Source organism: Cynocephalus volans, chromosome 15 (assembly GCF_027409185.1).
Source record: "Cynocephalus volans isolate mCynVol1 chromosome 15, mCynVol1.pri, whole genome shotgun sequence".
NCBI lineage: Eukaryota > Metazoa > Chordata > Mammalia > Dermoptera > Cynocephalidae > Cynocephalus > Cynocephalus volans.
The window spans coordinates 46705413-46727118 of NC_084474.1; the positions used below are offsets into that span (position 1 = coordinate 46705413).

The following is a 21706-nucleotide window of genomic DNA, read 5'->3' on the forward strand; positions in this document are numbered from 1 at the left end:
AAAAATATTACATTAACAGGAACCACTTCTCATTCAGATAATAATTCAAGGTTTTAATCCATAGTTTTTATCTAGAATAATTAGCAGCACCCTAATAAGACATACAGCCAAGCTGCATATATTTAAGTGCTTCTCTATTAATCTCTCTCTCTTTTATTTATTTATTTTCTGGTTAGCTTTGATATTGTAAACCACAGACGAATTGGAGCCTAGCATTGAAAGGAGGTGTTCTGCAACGATTTTTTTTTTTTCTTGTCTTAAGAAGTTTACTTCTACAAGAGGGAATCTGAAAAATGACAGGGGCAAAGAGGAAAAAGAAAAGCATGCTCTGGAGCAAGATGCATACCCCCCATTGTGAAGACATTAAACAGTGGTGCAGAAGGCGGCTACCTATTCTGGAATGGGCACCACAGTATAATCTGAAAGAAAACTTGCTTCCAGACACCGTGTCTGGGATAATGTTGGCAGTTCAACAGGTGACACAAGGTAATGTACTGCATTTGATTTTCCTGTTTTATGCAGAATGGATGTCACTTTGCTTTCTTGGAAGAGTATTGTGACCTAGGGTTGACAATTTAGCTAATGAAACAGATATTTAATGAAATGGATATTAACTTTGGTGAAATAAGAACATTGGATAGCTGTGTACAAGAGTTGTCCTAATTGTCTTTTTCTTTTTTTTTTTTTTTGATATTTTTGATAGCTGTTAAGCATCAAACGAATGTTTGAATGGCACTACATAATTGCAATGTTAAAATTCATACTATTTTAGAATAAAAGTTTGGTAATGGTGGGAGAATGAGTTTTTATAATGTGATCTTGCTGATATAGTTTCATACTTACATAATCAAGATATAAAATATTTCCTGACTTAAACACAGTCATTTTTGAACCTAATTAACAGCACGCAATTACCTGCTGTAGCTTTGAGAGTTGCTATAAGCAAGGAACAAAACTTTCTGTACATAAAGGAGGCTCTTTGCCAAGACCATTATTCGCAAAGAGAATCCCGTATGTCCTTAGAGCTTATGTTTTACTGTGTAGGCCGATTTACTTCTGTATCACATTACCTACAGCAAGGATTTCTCAGTAGGAAATTTAAACTGATGAGAAGTCTGATTTAAACTTTCCCAAAGCAGATTCTAAATAATATTCTGGATTTAGGTAGGGATTTCTCTTGGTGAAAGCTAGGTAACTAAAGTACATGTGTGCCTGTGTGTGTATATCTTTTCCTTAAAGACATATTCATTATAATTTTTGGCTAATTCAGGTAATGATTTTCTACCTGTAACAAGGAAGAGAATTGATTTCTCAGCCTTGAGAATTTGGAACCGTTTCTTTGGCATAGACTCTGTAGGTTTATATTTCCTTAGAGTTTCATTACCTCCCTTGCTTTAACTGTTATTCATACTGTAAAATTATAAGCACTCTTTTAATTAAGTTATTATGTAGCAGAAACAAACTGGTTTGTGTATTTGTGTTTTTAGTAAGATTAGGAACATCTGCACTGGTGGCTTTACTTTAAGATCCATAATACTATCACAGTTTATGGGATGCCATTTCACTGAATAGTCTTGTACTACATTTTTAATGACCATTTTTCCAATAGCAAAGCACAGTAATCTTTCAGAAAAATGCAAAATGAATAACAGTTTAGGGTATTTTCAGCCTTGCTTTTATTTAATTTTAAACTCAAAATGAAACACCACCATGTATTTTGAAAACTTAAAAGAGCTTTTTTTTTTTTTTACCCAGATAGTTTCAGCATATGTTATTAATTTAATTTGCTTTAATTTAATGTAAAATGAAAGACAATTATGTTTTAATAATTATGTTTTTTACCTTTGGAAAATATCAGGTTGACATGAAAACTGGGGGATATGATAGAGTTACCTGTGTACATCATTATCAGTATTGTTTATATGCAAGTCTTTGGTAGTTAATTTTATGGCTTTTATTGGATACAGATTTTGAGGGATTTTGTTTTATGCATCATGTATTTCACTGGTTATGAAGAAACACACTGGCCAGCCCCTGACTGGTGAGAAGCACCGAGCTTACTCAGCCCTCGTGTCTTGGGAAGGTACAGATCTGGCTTCTGGTTCCCCAGGAAGGCCACCAGTGAATGGACAAGGCTACACTTCTGGGAAGGACTTAAAGGATTTTGCTGGTGTATGGAAAGACTAATCTTTCTAAAAATACCGATTTAAAAAAAAGCTAATTATCTCAAACTTTTTCATGCTTATCTTCTATGGAGAGTTAAAAAGTTAGGTATCATAAGCTACGATTTCTTGTAAGGGGCACGGTGCTAACCCCTTACTTACGTTATCTCCCCCATGCTAACGAAACCCAGAGAGACAGTCTCCTCTCCAGTTTTCATAAGAGAAAATGGAGCTTAGAAGAATAAGTAAATTTCCCAGACTCTCACACCTGAGAAGTGGTAGAGTCAGGACTTCCTTCCAAAGCCAATACTCAACGTTTTCACTTCATACTCTGTGTTGCCAAAATAACCAAATTCTCCATAATACCAGTGTTATTAGTAATAGAAGTCATTGCATTGGAAAGATATGAATACCCTTCCCTTTAAATTACTTTTGCATTCAGGTTTCATCTCTGCAGTTTTTAGACTCAAATATGAAGTGACAAGAAACGTAAGTACAGTAGGAACCAGAGTAAAGGCGTTTAAACATCACTACCTCCTGTTTTTGTGAGTACAGTCTTGGCAATTATTATCAGCTCTATTTCTTACGAAAATTATAAGAAAGAAGGGGTATAACCAATTTTTAATTGAAAGTTAAAGTTTAAGTTAAAAAGAGAAAGAGGAGGTAATTTTTGCGCTTCCATCATAACACAAAATAGGAACAAATACCTTTTTTCACTTTACTAAATTTTGAAACAGCCTTTCAATTACTCAGCATAGTTGAATTATATGAAATTGTTGAATTCAATGTATTTTTGTCCTACAAAAAAGAAAATTTATGATTCAATATAGTAGTTGTTTTCCATTCTTCTTTATCTAGAAATGCAATTAAAATTAAGAAGAATAATGGAAACTAAGATGATTTGAGTGTTTTCTATATTTCAAATACCAAGAAACCATTTAAAATTACTTTATTAAAGATTTCTTAACTGTTAAATATAGATTTTTTTTGTAACCAGTGTACTTGACTCCTTTATAACATGATCTGTATCAATTATATTTTTTCTAAAACCCTTTCTTCTCTTAGTTTTTGGCACCACTCTTTCATTTGCCTTCTACCTGTCTTGCCTTCTCTTCTTAGGATCTGCAGATTTTCTCTCCTACATTTATCTACCCATTAAACATCAGTGTCCTGGAGACTCAATCCTTTGACTTCTTCCAAAAGCACTATAGACAATTTCATCTGCATAAGAGACTCTAACCACTATGACTATGCTAATGAAACTTTCTTCTCAACCTGTGGTCCACATATTTAACCATGCAAACCTAGAATGTTCTAAAAGTACTTCAAATGCAATATTTAGTCTTCTGAAACAAGTACACTGAATGATGCCAGTATTCTAACTAGAATTACAATAATAAATAATAATAATAATGGTAATTTTTAGGTACAAATGTAAGCACTGTTTTTTGTTTTTTTTTTTTATTTATTTATTTGTCATTTTTTCGTGACCGGCACTCAGCCAGTGAGTGCACCGGTCATTCCTATATAGGATCCGAACCCGCGGCGGGAGCGTCGCCGCGCTCCCAGCGCAGCACTCTACCGAGTGCGCCACGGGCTCGGCCCTGTAAGCACTGTTTTAAGAATACTTGACATATATACAAAACTGAAGCTCAGAGTGGATAATAACTTGTCTGAAGTCACACAGCAAGTGAGTAAAAGAGGTAGGATTCAAATTGAGGTAATCTGGCTCCAGAGACTATGCTCTTACCCTTATACTAGACTACCTCTCATAGAAAGTTGTTCTCCACTCTACCCTCTCCTTTGTTACCCTACCCATTAGCATACAATCACCTACCAGGTTCTTCCTTTTTATCCCCTAAATATCTTTTCAACCAATTAGTTTTGCTTCATGGCCCCTGCGGCTGCCTTAACTCACTGTCTGAAAGTCACTGTCTTGTGGTTCTTCATTCTTTACTCTGTCTCCACCTGAAGGTTCTATTGCATACTGCAGCCAGAATAATTATCACAATCTGAATGTATTGCTTCCCTGTTCAGAATTCTTCAATAACCCTCTTGTTTCTCTAGGATAAAAGCCCAATTCTTCAGCATAACCTATTAGATCATTAATAATCTGGGCCTCTTGATACAAAAATCTACTCAAAGAGATCCCTCCCTGGGAATCCTTCCCAACCTCTCCTACTTCCTTTGTACTTTTTATGTATCTCTGTGATAGGACTTAACACATTGCATTGTAACCTCTCGGTACAACTCTTTCCACATTGGTCTGTAAGCTCTGGAAACAAAAATGATATCTTAATCTTAGTATTCTTACCAACTTGTATATTGCATAGCACTTAGAAGTAGGTTTTTAACAAATGTTTGTTGGAAGAATTAAAACATACTCAAAGATTCTAATTGTCCTATTGCAACATGCTGCCACCCTAGGAAGGAAACTGAGTTAATTAATTTTCATGTTTTCAAAATAAATGTAAGAAAAATACTGATAGAAAAAAAATTAAAAATATGAGTAATTGATTTCTTCCAACTTCTCTTACTTTCTTGAAGGTGCAAGTTTGCAAGTTCTCTTACTTGCTTGAAGGTGCAAACTTGTAGACCTCCAGACAAATCTGGTAAAAGATACATTTCCTTTGTTTCAAAGAGTGTTAATTTTTTTTCCAGCCAATATTAATAAATAAGAATCGTTCCTCAAAAAATCCAGATGCCTAGCTTCTCTTGAAAAATGGTAAAACATAGCCATACAGGGCCCACATGTCCATGGGATGAAAATCTGGTAGACCCTCAAAGAGGACCCCATCAGACAGGGCACACACTTTGCATTTTGCCACAGTCCTCACCACTCACACATTCACTGCCACCCTCCTTGCTAGTATTCCCATTACCTGCCTAGCCCTACGGATGGCTAAATTTGTTTCTTCGGCCAAGACCCTTTCTAACATGTTTTATTGAGATGCCTTGAACTCACCCCTTGAATAAAACCTTCATAGAGAGTTTACCTAAGATTAGCTTCATCACCAAGATCCACAGAACCTTCAGGTCTATGTGCCTGGACCGATGTATCCTGATATACCTCATTTCTTTATAATCCTATTCATTGTTTGTTATTTATTTTAGAAAAGTATTCTGGAAAGGAGACGATAGGCTCTACCAGACTGCCAAGGGGGTGAATTGCCTCTCTCCAAAGTAAATAAATAAAGCATAGATGTGTTCATCTCAAAGAAAGATAAAAGATACTTAAGGTCTTTCTCTCACTATGTTTCAATATTTCATTGAAAACATTTGTAATTTTTAAATATCTTAAAAATTTGAGAGCTCTCATCACGAACGTGAGGTAAGAGCCATTATCGTTAGCATCTACCACAATGTTCTTTAACTGATATCCTGAAGGACCTCACTACCGGAAGTATTTTGTAGATGAGCCAACATTTGTAGAAACTGTCAGTGACTTGAAACATGTCACCAACAAGGTCAGCAAGTTAAGCAGTGAGACGCTGGTCTTTAGAGAATTTAGTTCACATTCTAGCCTGGATGACCACTTGGGCGGAGTAGGTACTTTGTTTCCAACATGAAAACTCAAGCACTGAGACAGAGTGGAGACTTAAAATGCATGACTTGCCATATAACAACCAATCCACTAAGGAGGAATATGAGAATGTTTTGCCTTGCATTCCAAGGGATCACCTAGAATATTTGTTCCCAAACCATGAAAATTTTAAGCTGCTATAGGGTTGCCTGATGTTCAAACCACAACATTTTGGGCTGTGGACAAAAGATGGATGTTCCCCATAATTATGCAGAATGTGTGGCTTTACTGGCACTGAAACATATGTGTGGAAGCTGAGCTTCATTGCACTCCTGAGGGCAGCTCAGTGACATGTAGAACAATAAGTGGAAATTCCTGAAGCATACTGCACTGCAAAGATTAAAGGCTTGTCTGGGAATTTTTCCCTGCATGGTCTCAGGCTTGGGGCTATAGAATCCTAGCACTAGCTGTGTATCTCTAACCGAGTCCCCTTAATCACTATATCTTTCTGCTGGTAACTTTTCTCTTCTCCAGGAACAAGAGTAACTAAATATTTCTTCATTAGTCAAAAGTATACTTCTCCTGACTCCCATGAAAACAAACAGAGGAGCCAGTGACACTTTCCTGGCTTTTGCTTCTTTTCCATTTCACTAGGGCTTCAGGATTCATCCAGCACTTCCGATTTCCTTTTTATTTTTCTTAAATGCAAAACAATGATGATTCAGATATTAAAGGATCATTTATATTTCTACACTTAGAATAATGCTGCCAATAATATGCAGAGCTGTTATATGAAAGAGTCATGACCTTCCTTTTTAAGGTGTTGAAAACTTGGCAAGGTTTGCGACAAAATAGATTGGCAATGAGTGCAGATGAGGTATGTGGCCTACATAGTAGAGGCTTCTGTTTTAGCTAGCTAGGATTCATTCCTGCCTCTTTTAGTAACTGCACCCCAGATTTGTTTTGCAGAACAACTCCTTTTCCATTTTTAGCACACATGTTTTAAGTGAGGTTCTATTTCTGGCTCTGGTGATAGAGTCTAAGCTGATCAGTGAACTGAATTCCCTTAGACAGGATTCTCAACCTTGGGGCCCTTTGGAACTACTGTGGGGATTAGAAGAAAACCGGTACCTGGGCCCCATCTTGAACAATTAAATCGGATTTTCTGGAGGTGGTGCTCAGGCATTAAGACACTGTCTTCTCTTCTTTTTCTTTTAGTTGTCCCAGATCTAATGTGCAACAGTGTTGAGAGCAGGATCCAGACACAGTGCTGGTCCAGGTACAATTTCATACACCCAGCCAGTGACTGATTCAGGAATGAGATCTGCCCTCTAGGATATGGCTGCACTAAACAACAGACTAGTCATTTGTTATTTTGAAATGGTAATGGCGAATACAATAACCCAAATGGTCCAGTCGGTCTGGGTCCCAGCATATGTGTGGGGCCTCTCAGGAAGAGAAAGCTTCCTTTATGCTGGAACCAATGACAGTAAGGAAGATGTACCCCTAAAGCTTCCCAGGACCCCCTCAGCTTGAAAATGAGGCCAGCCCAGCAAAGGACATTGCAGAGAGAAACCAACCAATCCCCACTATTTACTTGCATGTGCAAAACTTCTTTTCTTCGCTTATGTAGGTATAAGTTGGGTTTATTCTAATCACCTTTGATCACATTTGAGAGATATTACAGTTTAAATGTGTTACAGAAATTGTTTCTAATGTTATGAAACCCAGCAATTACTGTACTTTATATTTTCGTGAGATGAGGAGTTTGAAGGTCAAAACGTTGAATGAATTGCACCCAGTTCTAGGACCACTAAGGTGGATTCAAACCTAAATCTGTAAGGCTCCATTCCTCACCCTTCACTGCTTTCTGTTCCCCTGTTCACTTCTAGTATGACAGACACAACCTGGGTGGGGCTAGGGCCGACTTTAAGCCTCTGTTCACATCAACCCCTCATTCCATCCCTTCCCATGATCACATGTCACCTTCCTTGACAAAATAAAACCCAGAGTTTCTTCTGGTTGAAACCAGAAGAGAGCTCTGCTGGTGGGAAGAAGAACCTATGCTGTGAGCTATTACTCTTCCCCTTGAAGTTCTCTCCCTGCCCCAGCTGGAGTAGCTTAGGGTGAGAGATGGAGGGCAGACATGCTCTAATACTGGCTTGAGCATCATTGAATAATGGATTTTACCATGTTGCAGAAGTGACACAAGGATGAAATGTCTGAATGAGACTTTGCTAAAAGCTGGGGGTGGGGGGCAGTAAAAGGGAAATCCATAACCAGGCTTAGTCCTCTTTGCTTGGTTTGAACCCTTTTGTTTCAGCTCTGTTCTCATCTATCACGATAGATGCCACGTCTAACCCTTACCATCCCCAGCCCAGACACCACTGCAGACGTTTACTCTCTCCCATTCTGAGTCCAAGAGCAGAAGCCCTGCCTTGGGCTCTCCTATCCTTTCTAACACTGGAGATGTCTGCCTACCAGGCAAGACTCCACTGCTATCCATAGCCATGAGCCTTAGCAGCATGGTTGAATCTCATCTGAACATCATTTCTCTAAATAAAAAGCACAATAGCCTTTTTTGCTGCAGTCTTTGTGCTTGACCATTTTTTCTCTTCTCTATGTACATTCTGTTTTTCATAAGCTAATCCATTTCCACAGCTTTAATTGCAACTTTTCTGTTAGTAAAGTGTAGAAAAATATTTTCAGACCAATTTTATCTTCCTAGTTCTAGGTATAAATATCCAGCTGCCTATTGAACACCATCTTAATGTCATCCAGGGATATGTGTTAAAACTGAAAATATTTTTTTTTCTTCCCAAACCGGTCTTTATTCTCTAGTCTTTATTATAATGAAACTCAACCCCCATTTAGCCAGTTGTTCATGCCAGAAATCCGGGAATTATCCTTATTCCTCTTTTCTCTTAACAGCCATATTCAATTAATCATGTATAAATTCTTCCTTTTTAATGTCTCACAAATACATCTGACACCCATTGTCTTTGTGGCAACTTCCTTGGTGATTTGCTAAATCTTTCCTGGGACATTTGCTAAATGCTTAAAATGTACCATAAACTGTGCTAAACATTCATTGTGTATTATATTAATTAATCTTCATAAAAACCCTAAGATCTGATACTGTTATTGTCTATATTTTACAGATGAAGGAAAGCTGATTAATTTGCTAAAGCAAATACAGTTTCCATAAGGCAGAGTGAGTGTTTAAATTCACGTCTTTCTGACTCCTGAACCCATGCTTCTACCTTAATTAAGAGTCACCAAATTCATTCCTTGCCAGTTAGGATGACCTCTCATTTATGGTTTTGTTCCTTCATTATCTATCTCAAACTGCAAAAAACAATACATTTGATAGAGATAGTGGAGATCCTTGCTCTTAAAATCCTTCAGCTATACTGTAGCGATAGCTTTTTACCTGCTCTTTTACTGTATATGGCATCCTTGCTTCTCACCATTTTGGCGAACTTTCTCACTTTCCCTCATTGTTTTTCTTCTCATCCCTTTCTCTTCCTAGCTTCCTCATGGAACTCCAAATATTTCCTTGGGACTGAAGCCAGAGGTGTGTATTGATTGGCTTATACAATGTTGGGAGTCGACATTTAAATATTGGTAGACTTTATTTTAAAGTTGAGGGATTTCTCTCCCTTTATTTAAATATGATCATCCAACAGTGCAGAGTCTGTATTCCCATGGCACGGATAGGCTGAAGTTCACTGGTGCCTGCACTCTTTATGTGGACACGAGCTCTCTAATTTGTCACAGTCCCCAACATGCCCCATTCTTTTTTACATCAGTACTGCTTAACTCCTGTTATTCATCCTGCTCAGATCTAGCACAGATGATCTCAAGCTCTACTCCAGGACACCTTGATGTTCAAACCCATCAGAGCATTCAGAAGAACAAGGTATTTAATATAAAAGCAAATGATACTTAGAAGGCTATAAATAGACAACTTTCCTCTTATTACGCAGGGTTAGACTTTAGAAAATGTTTTTCTAAGCCATTCAATATGTAGATCTTACTTACCTTTCCAGGAACATTTCTTCTAATAATCCCTTCAGCATCCTATGTTCTCTCTACTCTGAACTGCTCTTAGTATTCTAAAGGATTATGTTTATTTAGCTTCAGGACATTTGCACCTACTGTTCCTATAAAATGAATAATCCCCCTTCCCTTGTTCCTTATACTTGACTTTATGTGGCCATATTGCAGGAGTGGGTTTATCTTTGTACTTCTCAACCTTGGCTGCATATTAGAATCTCTTGTGACACTTAAAAAATACCCATGCCCAATCTCTACCCTAGACCAATTAAATCAGAATCTCTGGGAAATTGAGGGCAAATAATTTAATATTCTGGGCTTCAGGCTACACGACTAACGAAAAAAGGAAGTAGAATGAGTTGCTGAGACTGAGAACTATGGGCTTTCAGAAAGCACTTGATACCTCTATTTTGTTTCTCCATAGTAGTTATCTCCTTAATTAACTCTATAGCATTTGTTTTTGATTCATATTTGATTTATCTCCTAAGCTATAAGTTTTTTGAGGGCAGGGACTATTTACTGGGACCAACCCCTTTGGCTTTAGCAGTAAATGTCCTGAGTTCTAGGAAACCCGTTCAGCTTCTATCCACAGTATTTGGCACATAGTAGATACTCAAATGTCTGCTGACAGTGAACAATCATATTTGAGGTAGGTGGATGGAGCTTTCCTGTGCCCTTGTGAGGGCTGCTCTCCCCAAGGAAATCTTCAATCTCCTACCATTTCTAATATTTAAGCTCCTAGGTCTATTGATCATGAGGCTTCTTGATCATGGTTATTCTTTATTTTTATGCTTGTGAGATCTCACCTGTGTAACAAGTTACAGGGTGAAAACATAAAATGATTTGCATTATCCCCTCTAATCATTAGAAATACTGACCTTTGATTACTAACAATTGTCTGTGAACCAATGTGTGTCAATAGGTATTTGTTTTCAAACAGTTGTGGTTCTTGAGTATATGTAAATTTACCCTGGGAGATCTACTTATAATATCGCTTAACTGAGTCTGCTGATATTGTGAACCACACAGATGGTTATACTGTGGTTTGCTAATAGCAATACTAAGACCACCACAAACCAGTTACTAGAGGGAAATAACTTTCATCATTACCCACACAGTTTGGGTTTGATATTTTATGTGTAATTCTTGGAAGTACCTACCACCACCTAATTATTTTGTTTTCAAGAATACTAATCTGTCTTGCTAGGTTTCTTTGCTCATTTCTATGCAAAAAATATTTGAAAGAATACACAGTTTTTTGCTGTGTTCTTGGAAAGAGATAGAGAAGTATAAGACAACCATCTAGCCTACAAGGGGCTTATTTTTTTTCCCTCCTCAGAAATGCATACAAAAGTATATGAGAATATGATCTTGTTGTTTCAACCTTGAAGATATCATTGTGATGTGGGTATGTAAAGGTGGGAACATTTTCTTAATGAAAGTTTGTAAAGTATTGGTTTCAGCCACTTATTGCCTTGAGTGGGTTGTATAACACAGAAAGTTGCCAAAGAATTCAGTGTTTTTATTTAGGAACATGAAGACTATTACAATTCCATCTACATAACATAACATGAAATGAATATTTGCTGATAAACATTGGATTAATATAGAGAACAAAGTAGCAGTCTTAAAAAGCTAGCAATATTTGATTAGCTACAACATATGGGATAATATGAAATGACATTTGTCTTAGTCCGTTTTGTGTTGCTATAACAGAATTACCTGAGACTGGGTAATTTATAAAGAACAGAGCTTTATTTGGCTTATGATTCTGGGACAGCTGCATCTGGCATGGGCCTCAGGTTGCTTCTACTCATGGCAGAAAGTGGCAGGCAGCTGGCAGGTACAAGCAGATCACATGGTGACAGGAAGCAAGAGAGAGGAAGCAAGGGGGAAGGGAGGTGCCAGGGTCCTATATGCAACAAGCTCTCGTGGGAACTAATAGAGCAAGAACTCACTCACCACCCCTCCTCCCCCAGGGAGAGCATTCATCCATTCATGAGGGATCCACCCCCATGACTCAATCAGTTTCCAACACTGCCACATTGGAGATCAAATTTCCACATGAGTTTTGGAGGGGACAACACATCCAAACTCCATCAGCATTTTAAGAGATCAAGTCCTGCTAATTATCCCTTTCCCAGAAAGGATCTCAAGGACACTATCTACACAGGTAACATTTAGGGAATGGCAACCAGTATCCCACTTTATTGGCTGAGTTAGTGTACAAAGCATAGCTCTCAAAGCTGGAGTGGAGCAAAACAGTTTAGAACAGAGTCTTAAGAGCATTTTCTTCTTTTTTTTAAAGCTAAGATTTGGATGTGCTTGTGGAAACAGAAAAAGAAACATATCAGAGCTTACCTTGAGGCAGGCCCTCATCCTTTTTTTCATGCCAGTAGCATGGATTAAGACATAGTAGAAAAGAGAAGACACACTTGGATTTGGCCTTTTCTCATCAGGAGATGTGTTCTCTTTAGAGTATTCAACCTTGACCCCTTCAATTAGCAGCCCTTCTCTTAGGTTGGGGAGGTAGAAGGTGGTGGAGAGAAGGGGTCTGAGAACTTCTGCACAGAAGCTTGAGCTGAGTTTGTGGCACTGTGTTTAGAGAGAGGTGGGTAGAATCTAGACATTGCAGAAGGTGGGATTGAGATCAGGTTTGGGGAGGTTAGCTAAGACATACAAACAGCCTAGTGACTGTGAAGTTTAGCACCTGAGTGTCAGCCAATGGACCAGAGTACAGAAGGTAAAACTGGGGAGTAAAGTCGGAAGCTTAGGCAAAGTGCAGGCGCAACTCGAGTTTGGAACCTGTGTCCACGATTCTGGGTAGAAAGGGGTCTGAGTTACAGTCTAGTGATCCAGAGGTACTGCTAGATCTCAGAGTCTTTTCTAATTTTCTACCCAATGTGTAAGCAGGCCTCAAATTTTTGTGGGTGAGCCTGAGCCCATGGAAGGCAGTGAGATGCACCTGGCTGGCAAGAGAAGTAGGAAAGAAGGCATCAGCCAGCAGCTGCCATCGAAGGTCATGAGTTGGTGTCCCCCATCCTCACATTAGAACATCAGATTGGACTCTTTGCCTTCCTGTGGATTATACTAGTGCCATTGGTAGAGTTCTTTGATAATTTAAAATGGTATTTAAAGCCTTAAAGAGCCATCTCGAGAAGATGATAATAATATCCAGCCCTATAAACATGCTGAGGACTAATTTAACTCATTATTTGTGCCAGTACTGGGTTGTGCCATGAGGTCTCTTTTTTCTGGGCTTTGCCTGGAATATTCTCTTACTTCCCTTCTTTCCTTCCTATTACCTTTGCAGGATTCCTCCTCCAAGTCTTAGAGTAAAGGACACTATGCTAATCCTTGTGGAACAGATTCTTTCTTATGTGACCCTATAGCTTCCGATGCTTCTTTTCTTTTAAAAAAAACTTCACTAAATATTTATTCACCCTGTGTATTTCCTGCTAAGTTCTAGATGTCTCAATGGGTGGTGATGACATTTTCTGAGATAGGGCATAAATAAAGAATACCTATGTTTGTTTTTATTTTGTTTTTAATGCATATTTTTCTGTTGTTATGGAGAGGTTGGTGGTGAGAGGTATCAAAATAAACAATTTCTATTTTGTATTTGTTATGTGAGTGCCCATGGGATCTCTTGGTGATGTCCATTTGGGTCTAGAGTTTATGAGAAGTATCATTCAGATGGGCATATTGTGGTTATAATTATGAGATTGGATGGGATCGTTCATAAATAGTTTGTAGAACAAAAAGAGGAATAAGGATAGAAGGAACCTTGGAGAATATTAAGTGTGGTAAGCGGCTGAGGAGCTAGTAGAGAGAAATGAGAAGACCTGGTCCATGAACATCATGTGCTTTGAGAGCATCATGTGCTTTTGGCTGATAGAATTTAAAGAAACGTGCGGTTGACTCGGCCAAATGCAGCAATCTTAAGATGTATATATGAAACACAGAACTCTCAGGAAAGAAAAGAATAATGCTTCAAAACAAGAGTAAAACTCAGCCAGAAGCGAGCACTGGAAAATATGCTTAATGACAAAATCAGAGGTACCCAAACAAAATGCTTCACGACTCTTCAGGCAGTTGGGCAACTTGGAAAGGCCATTCATTTGTGAAAGTTCTGTACATCCGTTAGCCCCTATTTCAAGTCTTATCTTCCAATGAAACTTTCTGTGATTATGTTTTCCATAGTTTCTCTACCTTTCCTGAGCTTTGGTTACACTGATCATCCTATAAACTGGACATATAATTGTTCGTGTTGGATAAAGTTTGTTTACATCGAGGACCTTAGAGTTCATAGTTTTTGTCCCTTTATATTTCTCATGGAACTTAATATGGATTTGGGTACATAGTAAGAGTTTTATAAGTACTTGTACAATGATTGTCAGAAATAACTCAGTTTTGGACTCTGGCTGCATTACTTGGGCAAGTTCTTTAGCCACTCTAAGGTTTACTCTTCCAACATGTAAAATAGGGATAATAATATCTAGTGCACAGAGTTGTTTTGGAGAAGAAATGAGAGAATTTAAGTTGCTCAGGGAAGAATCTAGTACAAATGAAAATTTCAGTAAATGCTATTATTGTAATGCTATTATTATTGTCATCTACTTCCCATGAGAACATAAACCAGTATGTGGAGGTTATAAACAGAAACTCCAGAAAATTAGGGATTTTTATCTGGGTTGTTAGTTGATATATCTCAAGTACCTGCCACATACTGGGTGCTTAATTCTAGGCAGATATTTTCTACTTCTAGGTTTTAGCCTGTTACTTGAAGGTAAGAAGGTGGAGATCATCAGTTTTGCAAGAAATCTTCCAAAAAAATTAAGTTAGAGAAATTCCATGCATCTTATAAAATGTTAAGGGACCCCTCCCCCATACACACAAATTTGCCATGGATGGGTACTTCAAACTTTCTTCTAGCTGTTGCTGAAATCACTTGCTAAGTAGATATCATTCAACATCTGCAGGAACTCAGTGCATGGATGTGTGCATGTTCTATCTCTCTTACACATCCCTTTCCTCCCTAGCCCAACCCCTGCCCAGTTAAGAAACAGAAACAGAAACAAGAATAAACAAATCCAAAAGGGAATGGGAAAAGATGCCAAATAGCCTAATTAGTATTTTAGGCTCAGTGCATCATTCTATTTGAGGCAGCAGTTATGTCCATGACTGGGTAAAAGAACATTTTAATGACTATTTGTATCCTGTGGGTCCATGGTCATTCTCATTGAGTTTATTGCTCATGAACTGTTTGGACTGTTGCTGGAGAATAGCACTGTGCAGAGAGAGAGGCATCATTATTGCTTTTGAGTGATACTGTTGTCCAGACCACCTCCTTCTCTACAGCTGCATTGTGAGACAAGGGAGTGCCAGCCTGGGCTGCAGCTGCCTGCTCTGGTCTCACCAGACATTCACTTCTCAGTCTTGCTCAGAGTCAGAGATCAGCAGCGTGTGTCTTTCCCTCTGCTGGGTGTTTCCTCATTTTCATGTGGGCCTCAGTGTTTGCTACTGCACGCTTTCCGCTTGAAGCCAGTGAGCTACATAATCCTCTCTGCAAATAGCTGGATTATCTGTAAATAGCAAATTAACCCTTTCAGAGCATGATGGCTCTGTATAATCCATTTCTGAAGTAATTTAAACCATTGCAGTCTGAGAAGTGATATCATCTCATATGCATGGTCTGTTGTTTACTTATATAATTCTGTCACTTTAAGGCTAAGGGATTACTTCTTTTTTCCCTCCAAAAATGACAACTTTGTATATAGTTAAGTAACATCTCTTTTTACCAAAAATATTAAAAGGTGGAAGTGAAGAGGAGAAAGTCATACCATTTTATTTAGGGATTCTGAAAAAATAATTCATTGAGTTTCAAAGTTGAGTTTGAGGAAACAAATTCCCTACTAACTTGCATGTGTATAGATGTTATTTTACCACTACTGTTACCTCGCATTCATATGGCATTTTTTACTTTTCAAAGAAGTAATTGATCTTTAACGTAAGACTTTGGGCCCCATTTATGTCCATAAATTCTGGATTCTGTAACTACAGCGAAAACTCCAGCAGATACTAGGAGTAGGGAGTGGTGTTCATCGAAATTCTTCAACCAGATCAGGCCTCCTCCTAACCAAGATCCCTTCTTCCTTCTAGGCTTACATCTGGACCTGAACAGACATCCTTCTCCCTGCCCTCCAAGAATCAGGCTTTCTGGGGTTTAGAAAGTCATGTCAGAACTCTCATCAGGACTCATCCTTCACTGTCTCTCTTTCCACTTGGATTAAACTTCGCTGAAGCAGAAACAATTCTTTTGCCAACAATCTAGTGAAAGCTCTCAGCAAAGGCTAAGAATTGCTATTTTTTTTTTTAATGCACTATATCTTATTATTCAATTTTTTCCACATCCCACAAACTTCTGGTTTTCTTCCATGTCACATTCAGACCTGGAAAACAAGGGATTGGTATTGCAGTCTCTTTCTCTTCCTAATTAGGGGGGTTTCAGAATAAATATGGTAGGAAGAAATAAAGCAATGGCATATTTCATGTATATTCCAGTTTCTACCTGCACATGTGCCTCTGCTTTCTGTCATACTTGGTCACTACATGAAACCAGGTCCTTTCTCAATCATTTCTCCTTTCCCTTACTTTCCTTCTAATGCTGCTATTAGTACCCTCCACCCTGGCTTGAATTTCCAATGATATCTTCATGGCCAGCCTTTATACCAGCACACCTTCAGAAACACCTCTTCCTTAGGGAATAAACTCTTCAAAATGTTTACAAAATATTCTCTCTTCCTCTTTCCCTTCTTAAAACCTGGCTCTCCCACACAAGGGCATTATCTCTTGAACACCCTTCTCAAATAGAGGCTAATCATTCTCCCGCTGCCCTTGGTAATTCATGTATAAAACACATTGTACTTGTATTTACATGCTCAGTTTCTGTGCTGTTCTATACCGCATCCCCATTTGCCTGCGACACCTCCGAGGCCATTTTTTTCATATGGTCATATATTTTAAAAAAATTTTCAGAGTAAGGTATTTTAACAGAAATTAAGAACACTGTCTTTTCACAACCCAACTTTCCTTGAGTCACACTTCTTATGTCTGGTGGTATTGAAGTGGCTGCAGACATCTAAATATTGACATTGATGAAGATAAAATAAAACTCATAATATGGCACTATAACAAGGCCATTGTCAAGACACTGGTTTACTAATGTCTGCAATTCAAATAATATTTAAGTTTTTGCACAAGAAAACTTGAAACATCATGAAATCTTATAGCTATCAAGAATCTTAGTAGTGGCTTTCTCAATTTAATAGTTTAAATTTCATATGATATTATTTACCAGTTATAAAGCTAAAATAAAATTTTCTAATATATACATATTAAAAAATAAACTGAAAAAAACAATGCTATCTTAGTCTGATTCCCCAGAAATTAGAGGCTAAGCTGGAGGGTTTATGTGCTGTTATGTCATTAGGGAGTATAAACCCAGATGGCAGGAGTGAGGTACCAGGAGGGAGAGACAATGGGAGGATGTCCACTATGGAGATGGCTACCTCCAAGGGTGGCTGACTGGCCTATCCATTGGGACCATGCCCCCACAAAGCTGTCAACTGCACCTCCAGACCATCTTTCAGTGTGGAGAAAAAGGGAAACATTTGTTCACTAGCTCAGTCTCTCATTGGTAAAAGTTTTACCCTTACCCAACTTTACCTCTGAGTTGGCATGTGTGAGTCTGGGCATTAACAGAATCTTAGAGCAAGGGTCAACAGTGATGCCCTAGGATTCAAGAAAAGTGAGGAGCTGTCAGATTGCACCACATGAAATCAGACAGAGCCCTTGCAGAGCTACAGGAGACAGATGAGTCCAGGAACACCTGTAATGATGCATAAGAAATGTTTGGTACCCAAGAGGAACCCCCAAATTATCTTTCTATTCTCTCTACAGAAAATATTACGCACATCATTGTCATATGCAGAGATGTCCAGAGAATATACAGCCTAAAATTTTGGGGGCGGGGGGAAGTATTATAGAGATATATCTGACAATTCAAAGATGAGTTCATGTTTCCTGCTTCTTCTCCCTCCATTTATTCATTTCTTAACCTGCTCCCACATCCTCTATTCCCCAGGAAGTTCTCTTTCTAAGGTCGCCAGTGGCCTCTTTACTGTCAAATTTGAAGGATATTCTATTCTTTGTCAGGAGTTCCATTTCTGTGGAATCGCCACAGACTCTCTTGGCCCTGGTGTCCTTATATCCTTTTCCTGAGTTTTTTTTTCTCTGCATCTGGCAATTCCCTCACTCAAATTGTGTTGTTGATCAGGCTTTCAGTCTTCTGCTCATTTTACTCTAACCTTCCAGTCTCTTCAGATGACCTAATCCAGGCTTTTGCTATCTTTTATATAGTTCCTCATTTTCTGCTCACATCCAGTTAGCAATCTTTGGCCCTGTGACAGGTTCTAGGAAGAAGGTTTTCTATGCTCAAGCCACAGGCCATGTAACTGATGTGTTGTATAAATGTGTGTGCATAGCACCTATTTATGTATGATGAAATTATATTTCCTAGGGAAATGCTTTCCCTTTCTCCACTCTACCCCCCTCAGATATCTGTGGTAGTTTCCTAACCGTTCTTTCCATCAATCTTGTGTGTCTTCCATATAACTTCTGTAGTTATCACCTAGAAAGCAACTTTCATCACATCGCTCCCTTTAGAAAAAGAATCTCCCAATGGCTTCCATAAAATTCAGTATAATGTTCAGATCACTTTAAAAAGTGTCTATCCAAAATATTGTATAGCTTTTCTGAACTCATTGAACAAGGTAAAAAGAAAGTTTCAAAGATGTATAAAAAATACTGGTAACCTCCTTCTTGGATTTTAACATAAAACTATCATATAAAACACATAAGCCAGAAACTTGTTTCTCATGTCTAACAATAAGAGGGTACTTCAAAAAGTTCATGGAAAGATTGTATTATCTTCTAACTCTATTTTTCCACAAACTTTTGAAGTACCCTTGTATCATGAACATGCCTCCAGATTAATGGATGTGGTTCTAACTTGGTCTTTTTAACAGCTGTATAATACTCTATAGTATAGTTGTACTAAAATGCATCTAACCATCTCCATATTGATGGGCATTGAGGTTATTTCCATGTTTAACCACTTCATAAATTATTTTAATACACAGTATTAGCTAAATTTTCTTATAGGACTGTGAGATACATTCTCAAGCTGCTACATCAAGGTACGTATATACATGGTGGCGTTTCTTGTCTACATCTTTTCCCTCTTCTTCTGGTATCTTGGAGACTCATCCCTCTCCCACTCTCAGGCCATTGGTTCCTAAAAGCCAACATTATACATTATGAGGGATAGGATGTGTCCCAGGCCAGACTAACTAGAGATGTTTATCTCTCTGGCCACAATGATAGAAGTAATTTGCTTTTCAGGATATTAAGCGTACCTTTTCAGCTTTTTATATTGATGTTTTACATTAGAAAGTTGTACTTCTTTTGTTATTGCTCTGTATTTTAAATTAGAGTTCTCATTACTTTTTAAAAAAATCTTTAAAAAAGACTACATTGTATAACGTTGAATATACTAATTATCCTGATTATCCATATTGCACACAGGTATTGATATTCAATGCTGTACCCCACAGATATGTACAATCAACTATGTTTCAATTTTTAAAAAGTCACAATTATTGAGGAAAAATTTACATATCATTACTTTTTTCAGCTTCTACCCTCGCTAAACCTATTATTCTTCCTTCAGGTGTAGTTACCTCTTACTTATGTTCAGTTTGATTTTCCTCCTGTTGGTCATTTTGAGACCCCTTAAATTAGCTCTAATCAGGATTTGTGTTCTCTCAGCACCTATCCAAATCTGGCTGTTAGGATCTTTCAAGCAGGAATAAACAAGAAGCTCTGGAAGGCACAGCAGGTTCTGACTTTAAGAGCAGAGGCCACTCAGCTGAGGTAGAGGGAGACTAGTCCCAGGACCGAGTGGAAGGCTTCTGGCTATAGTTCTAGGCAGTGGTGCAGTTCTTCACAGATCCACAGGATGATGCAAGCCCTCCCAGAGCCACAGCAGGACAATGGGACAGTCGTTTGCTGAGGAACCTTCTATGCTTCTGCTGGTCAAACCCTCCTCTCACCCCAAGCCATGGTGAAATCCTCCTAGTTTCTGCTCCAGCTCTTGAGGAGAAGCAAGTTCTTTCCTCTGTTGGATCTCATCTGGCACCAAAGAGAATGTAGTTGAGCGCCTGTGATTGTGGCTTAAACTTTGACTTCAGGTGCTGCCTCCTGGCCCTGCCCATGTGTCTAACTGACTGTTGTATTACAACAGAGAGGACGTTGGGGGAGAGGAGGTTCTGTAGGGTCAAGCTGCTATCATCCTGAAACCTAGGTCGGTTCTTACCACTTACCTTAATATATAAGACCCTTTATCATCTAATTTCATCTCCTGGTTCTTCCTCGCATGAATTAATTTTTTCTGAGCGTCCCAGGAACAAAACAAACTTTTTCAGAACTCTATGTCTTTGAATATGTTTCTTCAACCTAAAACAATCTCCTCAACCTTCTCCTCAGACATCTACTCCTCATACATTTTTTGCACATCTATTACTCATCAATCAATACTCAGTGTGAGCATGTCCCCCTTTGGGGAGACTTTTTGGGATCCAGTCGTTCTCTCTCTGTCTTAATGTTTAGTTATCTTTAGTAGCAGCAAATAAAAATATATATTATTCATATTTCCATAAAACTAGACATGTGAAGTGAAAACATTCTAGAACTTTTATGTAAGGAAAACTCAAATTTTAGAAGGGTAGCAGTTAAAAATCTCTCATTGTATGTGATAGAAAATACAATCTGATGTGGCTCAACTATAAAGGGAATTAATTGGTATGTAAATGAAAAGTCCTGGGGGTAAAATTGGAACTTCAGGGAGGAAATGATTTATGTAGCTGATAGGCCATTTGTAGTGACTCAAGATTCTTATCTTTTCACTGTCTCAGTGTTAAAAGATTCCAGATAATTCTACCACCTCCTTTTGAATCAGAGAATATGAAATGAGCTTAAACACTAAGAAAGAGAGAAAGAGAAGGTTTGGAGGGAAGAAAAGGGAGTAAGCAAGGGAAGGAGGGTAGGAGAGAGAACAGAATTGTACAGCACCTTCGTATTTCATTAGGTAGCTCTTCCTGCTTTTTAATCATTAACCTAGAAAAGTGACTCAGGTTCACATTTACTTCCATTTCCATGTTCACACAAGCTGCCCTTTCAATTTCATTGAAAAGGCTCCACTTAAAGACCTTAAGTAGGTGATTAAGGAATGCAGCACAGGATTGAATCTTTCATTTCCTTTCTTTGGGTCTTATTGTAAGTATTTTCTCCAAATTCCAAATTTTTTCTCTTTCTCTTATCGAATTATTAGTACTTAGTCCTTATTCCTTGGGATAAGAACTTTAAAATGCTTCTATCTTTAGCAATTCTAAGCTCAGAGTAAGTTTCGAAATGCATGCAAAAATACCTCTGATTCTCAATATTCAAGACATCACCACCACCTCCACTCCCAACCTCCAGCCATTTATAAAAAATACTTCAGCTTTTGACATTGGCTAGCTTTTACTCATATGAAGTATCTTTACTGAGGCCATGTTATATAGATAATACTATTATTTATCAAGTGGTATAAATTAATACAAGAGTCTCAGCTTTGCTTTTAAAATAAATATGTCAAATCCTAGTGTTCTTCTGCTACCATAGCCAGATGCAGTAATTCATCTGTAAGCCCAACATTTAGAACTGAAAAACATTGTTTGGTTTCTGTTTGACAACTTAAAAAAAATTGAATACAGTATTTTAATGTGATTTTGATAAATGAATATATATATATATATATATATATTTTTTTTTTAAATTGACCAAACTAAAAGTTTTCCAT

At 38.0% G+C, this 21706-nt stretch overlaps 1 protein-coding gene across 1 annotated transcript in view; it reads left to right on the forward strand.

The window, feature by feature from the left end:
* The first annotated feature begins 293 nt into the window (after positions 1–293).
* The window catches only part of SLC26A7 (solute carrier family 26 member 7), a 132794-nt gene continuing 111381 nt past the window's right edge, over positions 294–21706 (forward strand). The window contains exon 1 of the mRNA XM_063079905.1: positions 294–486. Within this exon, the coding sequence (XP_062935975.1) occupies positions 294–486 (193 nt within the window). The remainder of the gene's footprint in view (positions 487–21706) is intronic.